The 6978-nt window shown below is 52.1% G+C and overlaps 1 protein-coding gene across 2 annotated transcripts in view; it reads right to left on the bottom strand.

Annotated features, from left to right (window-relative positions):
* Positions 1-2291: 2291 nt before the first annotated feature.
* The window catches only part of VEPH1 (ventricular zone expressed PH domain-containing 1), a 62091-nt gene continuing 57404 nt past the window's right edge, over positions 2292-6978 (bottom strand). For both annotated transcript variants that reach the window (XM_009995711.1, XM_009995712.1), the window contains 2 exons: positions 3353-3489; positions 2292-2528 (listed from right to left, as the gene is read on the bottom strand). In XM_009995711.1, the coding sequence (XP_009994013.1) occupies positions 2292-2528; positions 3353-3489 (374 nt within the window). The remainder of the gene's footprint in view (positions 2529-3352; positions 3490-6978) is intronic.

Genomic DNA, 6978 nt, shown 5'->3' with positions numbered 1-6978 from the left:
CACCCTCACAGCAAAGAATTCCCTCCTCATGTCTCACCTCAATCTCCCTTCTTCCAGCCTGAAACTATTACCCATCATCTTACCAGTCCACTTGTAAAAAGTCCCTCCCCAGCTGTTTCATAGGCCCCTTTCAGGTACTGGAAATAAATGAAAACAAAATTACTGAACTCTGCTTTCCTCATCTGCCAGAGGAGCCAGGTGGGAATTTCCCATGGTGAGTCTTTTCCTCCCCTGGCACAGCTGCCCCTACACTGAGGTTTGGCTCCACAGCTTCATTTACAGCAGCAGAGGTGCTGGCAGCTCAGCCTGCAGACCTGCCTGGTTTGGTTGGACAGAAGACACAAGTTACTGCAGACGACTTCTCCACATTTTAGTCATTACAAGAATTCTCAGGAATTTGAGCATTTCAGCATCTCTCCGGAGCACTGAGAGCACCAGGAAGCCTGGAGCCTGTTAAGGCATTGCACGGGCCATTGGCAGAGGTCTTCTCCTTCCCCTCTGACATCCTTAGTGTCAATGCAGATTTATCTCTCAGACCTACAACCCACAGCCAGCTTTAAAGCCCTCTCTGATTTTCCATCACCCAGGAATGCTTCAGCAGCCACTTTGTTCTCGGCTGCCCTGTGGTGTGATCCATCAGCACTGCCTTCTCCACTCAGCACAGGAATGTTGGGAATAAAATACTGTCTCCCCAGCCCAGGGCTTGCTGACCTCCCGGGGCAGGGTGGCCAGGCCAGCTGCTCAGCACACGTTGGGAGCCCAGGCTGGTGCTGCGGCCGAGTCACCCAGGGCACATTTCTGAGCCCTTCCAGAGCCACTGACCCACAGCAGCCCCAGGGAACTGGGGGGAGCTGGGAAGGGGTAGGACAGCAGAAAACTCAGGCTGTAGATTCCAAGGTATGTGGTCATTCAACCTCACCCCACCGGAGAACCGGAGCTGAGCAGAGACTTTGACCTCGTGGTGACCACTGAGCAGGGTTTGACTCAGCAGCACCAGCCTGACTCAGTGGACTTCAGCCCAAGTTGATTTCCCTGGTCTCACTGCCTGATCCCCAAGCCCTTCTGATGACACAAAGCGTTGCCACCCACTGTTTCCAATCACTCTTCAGTTTTCTTGCTCACCCACTGAACTCCTGGAGCAAGCCCTCCCCAGCCCCTGCTGCCCCCAACACTCACCCAGCAACCTCTGAGGAGAGAATATTCCAGAAAGCAGGTGATGTTGTGAGCTCTGCAAGGAGCTTCCAAGAACAGGCTGGGCTCCCTCTGCCACTGCAGGGCAGACAGGAAAAGCATCACAGCTCATTTGTTTCCTGATCCCCCCACCCCTGAACTCTCCACAATTTTTCTGCAAAAGATACATTTTTCTAGGCTGGAAAATTTCAAATTTTATTTCTGCTCAACCTTCTTCAAGTGAGTTTCTTTCATTTCTTTCCCCCTTTCCTCTTCTTCTTTTCTGCTTTCAGTGTTTTCTGCTTTCAGTCTGTCTTTTCTGCTGTGCTTCCTCTGCTTTGGAACCATGTGAGAGTGACAGAGAAAAAATCCAACCCACTGGGAGTTCTCCAGTTTTGGAGAAACATTGAAGCTACAGAACAGAGAAGGCAGTTAGAAAAATAAAAGAAAATAAATGTTTAAAATTAAATTCAGTTACAAAGGGGAGAAAAAAGCAGGAAAAAGAGGGAAAAATCAAAACAGGGGAATATTTAAAGTAGTTTTTCAGCAGCAGGAAATCTTTAAAATTGCTCAATTTCACACCTGAAAGAAGCAGCACATTTGATTTTTTTCCCACAGATGTGCATGAACAATAAAAGGGTGAAGTGCACTGTGATTCAGTAAGAAGGAAAAGAATCTTTTCACAGACAGAGACTGAGGGAAGCAGAAGGTCTTTACGCTCTCCAGCGCTCTGGGCAGGGTCTGCAGCTACTGAGTCCTGGTGTGTCCCACCAGCAGGAGCTCAGGGCTCCAGGTTCATTGCTAACCATGTCTCCTGGCTTGCAGGCCACGAGGCTGGAGAAAAAGCAGCGTTTCAGAGATGGGCATGGAACCTGCTTCCACACCAGCAGACGTCCCAGTGCCAGGAGTGCTCCTGCATGGTGCCACTCCATCATCACCTGCCCTTCCCACCGGTGCCTCACCCCGCGCCGCACCGAGCTCCCCACGGCTCACGCCAACACCTGGTCCCCCCACAGTGCCCCCTGTTTGGGAGGTGAAAGAGGCCCACGGTGGGATGCTCTGCAGCAGGGTGGTCCCAGACGCTCTGGCTGGCTGGCGTGGCCGTGGAGGTGCCAGCAGCTCTAGAGGTAGGTGGTGGCCTCTTGGCTCTCGCGCTCCCTCGCCCGCGCCACGGCCACGTTGATGCACTGGAGCCACTCCTCAGCGTTCTTCTCGTCTTTGGCCTTGAAAACGTAGGTCTTGCTGTCGGTGAAGATCTCGAAGGCCCGGGGCAGGCTGCGGTCCCGGCGCTTCTTGGCCACCACCTTCACACTCTGCACCTTGCTGAGCTCGATCGGGCAGTCGTCGGGGTCATCCTTCTGAAAGGCAAGGGGGGGACAAACAGAACCCCAGGTCAGCTGGTAGGGCTCCCACCAGCTTGATAAACAGGTGGTGCCCCTGCTCATTGCAGGGGGGGTTGGAATAGATGACCCTTCCAGCCCAAACCATTCTATGGTGTCTCTAGAGCTGGGCTGGTGAACACGGCTCGTGTGGCAACCACAGCAATGGGGACTTCCCAGAAGAGGCTCAGGGGAGCTGGGAACCCTCCTCCTCCTCCCACCCTGTGCCACACTCACCTGCTGGACACCACTGGGGGTGCTGGGGGTCCAGGCCCACTGCACCCAGTGGCCAAGGGTGCACAGCAACGGCCACGAGCTCTTCCCCTCCCACCAGCTGCACTTTTTACTTCCTCCTTCAGCTACTGAACGGGCTCAGATTTTCCTCCCTCTGGCTTCTCATAACGGTGACTCGTGCCGAGGGCAGAAGCTTCCCAGGCACAAACCCCAGCCAGTCCTGGGGGACTGAAGAAAGCTCTTGTCTCTGAAGCAGGGAGAAGTTGTTCCCCCTCTCAGGCTCTCCACCCACAAGTGGGGGCAGCACCTCCTTTGGTGGCTGAGTGGGGGTGCTGAGCCCTGGGCGTGCGGCGGCTGAACAGGAGCAGCACCAGCCCGAGCCCTCTGGAAAACCTCAGGCTCTTGATCCAGAGAGAAAGCTGGAAGTAAAGCTGGTGAGCAACCCCTTGGCTGACGTGAACCACAGAGCACGCAGAGACCAGGGGCAAAGCTGAGCAGCACAAACCTCTGGGAAATGGTGCTGGGGAGGAGGGGGAGAGAGAAACCAAGCGGGTGGGTTTCTGACTTACGGATTTTCCTTTCCGGAAGAGCAGCTGGTTCCCAGCCAGAGTGAAGTACCGGGTTTTCCACCTCTTGATAAACTTCCACCTCACTTGCTTCTCCTTTAGCTTGCCTTCGATCAGAGGTTGGCCATCCTGATTGACAACTGGGGAGGGAACACACACGAGGGGTTATTCCTGGTGCCCTCTGCCCTGGCCTGGGCGGTGAGGGAGAAAAGCTGTTCCCAGCTGAGCTGTGTCAGCTCCGAGACCACATTCCTCCTGACCTCAAGCATTCAGCTGGACCTTCAGAAAGACATGTTAGCCCTTGGTCATGTTTTGGGAGGCCAAGCAGATGGAACTGACAGCTCAGACTCCTCCATCCATCACTTCTCCTGTTCGCTTGACCATCACATACCTGCCCCCACTGTTACGCCTCCCAGTCGTTCCTCAGCCCTGCAATACTCATTTATACCTTCATGGAACTTGGCACCATGCCACTGGAATGAGCATCAGCCCCTCATAGGTAATTCCAGCCCAGAAATGGGACTTTTTGCTGAGAAAGGGGTTGGTGAGTCCCAGGGCTCTTTCTCCCAGGCCTGACCCTTCCCTTTTTCACCCTCCAACACACAAATCCTCTTCCCTTGGGAAAGGGATGGGTTTGCTATCAGCCCTCCCTTATCCAGTGCTGGAGCAAAGCCCAAAGCTCTGTTACCTCTCTATTATCTTCTCCAGTTCTCTCTTCAGGAATAACTCCAGATTAATTTAACATTAGCAATCCATTTTGTAAAAAAGAATCCTCACGACAAGCCCAGAGTTACTGACACCCTGTAAATCTCACCACACTGACCAGTTGGGAAGGTGATGTTTTAACTTGGCACGTCAGCTTGAACTAAAGGTGGGCAACGCTGCCCAAGCCAAGGACCAGGAAGGAGAAGGAAAACAACAGCTTCTCTCCCCCCCCATGACCTGAGCTACAGCACGTTGTGGAGCTCAGTGACTGTGAGGGCTGTAGTCACATGGAGACAGAAGCACAGACACACTGTGACACACCAGACCTTCAGCTCCACCACTACCCACCCTGCTCATCTTCTGCAGTGGGCTGAGAAGTGGCTCCAGTTTGCCTAAGAAAAGTAATTTCTTTGTCACTACAGATTTTCATTCCATCAATTCCCTTAAAATAAAAACCAAATAAAACCTGTAGGAAAGGAAAACCTTCCCCCCCGTCCCGCGTCCATATTGCAAAATCATTGCTATATTTAAAGTTAATTTCAGAATCCAAAGCACTGTGTGAGTGTTGGGAAGCCTTGCACTTCCATTTACAGGACATGGCCACCTCTGCCACCAGCCCCAGGACCATGGTGCTCACCTGTGATCTGCAGTCCCTGGCACTTACCCTGGCTGGAAGCACGTGAGGTTTCAGGAGCTGGAAGAGATTTCCCAGACCTTGCACACAAAAAGGAATTTTCCAGGGCAAGACAAGCCCAGCCACCAAGAGCATCCCCATGGGTGTTGGGTCATGACCTGCAGAGCAACCTGGAGCCACTGCCCTTCACATATTAAAGGTCCTCTGGGACCAGGACTGGGTTTCTTTTTCCTTTCTCTTCCATTTTTACCCCGATAGACAGGACAGAATGAATCAGAGCAACTGAAGAGCAGCTCAAGGCTGAGGAAGGATGTTTTGCTGCTGTGCTGTTTGACTTGGAGCCCTTCCCAGCATCTGTCAGATGGGCAGTTATCCCCTGGCTGGCTGCTCTCACATACCTTAGCATGAAAACTTTCTCCAGCCACACTTTTTCTGGAAAGCCTTTGCTGTGGTCTGTGCCTGAGCCTTTCAGAGCCCAAACCTCTGAAGGAGGAGGTGGGTGTGATGCCGAGGGCATGAGGGGGTTGGGGTGCCCAAGAGCAGCCACCAGTGGTGGCACTGGGGGGTTTTTGGGCCCATCTCTTTCTTCACCACCTCCCGTCTGCTGGAGGGAAAACAAACGATGCAAATAAAAGCATCAGCTGTCTAGGAATAATGTCTGTGCTCCCCAGCACTGTTTGTGTTGGCAGGGAGGGAGGTGCTGGGGGTCCCTCCTGCAATTTCCTCGTGCGAGGCTATAAATATTTCTCTCTCTGGAGATGAGGAAGGAGATGGACTGAATGAAAAGGGGGTGGCCAAGTTTCAGCTTCAGTGGGGAAACTGCAGCTGTGATTTCCACGCTGAAAAGAGGTGGGGCCCCGCTCCGCGCACCCCGGCTCCACGCAGCAGCCCTTGGCTGGGGATCTTCCTGCCAGCTCCGACGTGTGACACCACCCCCTGGCACAGGACAGAGCAAAGCAGAGCCTTCCTTTCTCCTTGCATGATTTTTGACACTGCAAAACGGCAGGGATTTACAGGGAGGCTGGTTTGGGGCTGCACCCGCTTCGTAACACGCTCTTGGATCACAGCCGAGCCACGTTTTGCAGTGATTCCTTCAATAAAATTGTGCTAAACCCTTGCAAATTAAATAGCAGGATGTCATTTTAGAATGAAAACGTGAAATATAATTAATATTTAGTGTTACTCTTTAGCATTTAATTATTTTCATAGATCTACTACAGGTACCTCTTCCCACTGGTTTTACAGACTTCCTCAGCTGACAATCCTTCCTCCCCAGCCTTTCAGAGAAGTGTGGTTGGGGTGGGGGGTGTTTTCAAATCATTCTGCATTTTATGTGAAAATCTTGGAAATGGGACTGAGAAAATGCAAAGCTGAGGCAGTTTGAAGTCCTCCTTGGCCATGAGGATGTTGTGACATGCAGTGATGTGGAGCTCCTGGCAGCCTCTGTGCTGCCTCCACACCCTGCTCTGCTGCTGAATTTACACTCATAAGACACAAGAGAATAAACTGCTGAGGAATCCACAGCAAAATAATCCTGCATAGACACGATCCCTGCTTTCTAGGCAAGAGGAACATTATCCTGTGGCAAAGCTCCCCAGTAACCACTAACCCTGTTCAGAAAGCAGCTGAGACCCAGCTCACACAGGTACCAAGTGCACACAAGGCGTTGTCAAAGGCCACCACACAAAAATCTACTGGAGAAATATAACAAGAAGCCATTGAAGCAAGGAAAAAGCTGGGGGGGGTTTCAGATAAATTTGTTTCTGCAAAAATCCTGGGTCCACCAGTCTTGAGCTGACCTTGGCTTTGCACCCAAGCAGGACCACAGGGTCCCTCCTGGCTGTGGCTGCCAAGATGTCCCAGCAGAGGGGACACCACCTGCCAACGGGGGAAGTTACTGGCAGCAGAAAGGCTGGTTTTCTTTCTAGGCAGCTTCTTGAGGCTGGGTCAGGTGTTATCTGGCATTTCTGCAGCTGAGATTTCCTGGGACACCCACAGTGCTCATCCTTAAGGGTCATTGCTCACTGGGAGCTAAGCAAAAGGACAATCCCCCAGGGCTGTCTGGCAGGTCTGAGTGCAGCTCCTCGTGCTCTCCTACCAGCCACTTCATCCTCTGGTGACTTTGTTGCCCATTTATAAAATCAGCATTAAAATTTGTCAGATCTGGGAGAACACATACAAGTTTTACATTTTTATAAGTTTTATAACTTACAGTGAGTTTAAAACTGCCTCTCAGCTGGTATTTGGCTCATCAAGCAAATGCCTTGTCACATCTCTGACGTAGTGATGC

The sequence above is a fragment of the Chaetura pelagica genome, unplaced genomic scaffold, assembly GCF_000747805.2.
Source record: "Chaetura pelagica isolate M959 unplaced genomic scaffold, ChaPel_1.0 scaffold394, whole genome shotgun sequence".
NCBI classification, from domain to species: Eukaryota; Metazoa; Chordata; class Aves; order Apodiformes; family Apodidae; genus Chaetura; species Chaetura pelagica.
The sequence above is the reverse complement of the archived record's forward strand: the minus strand, read 5'-3'. Positions and strand labels throughout refer to the sequence as shown.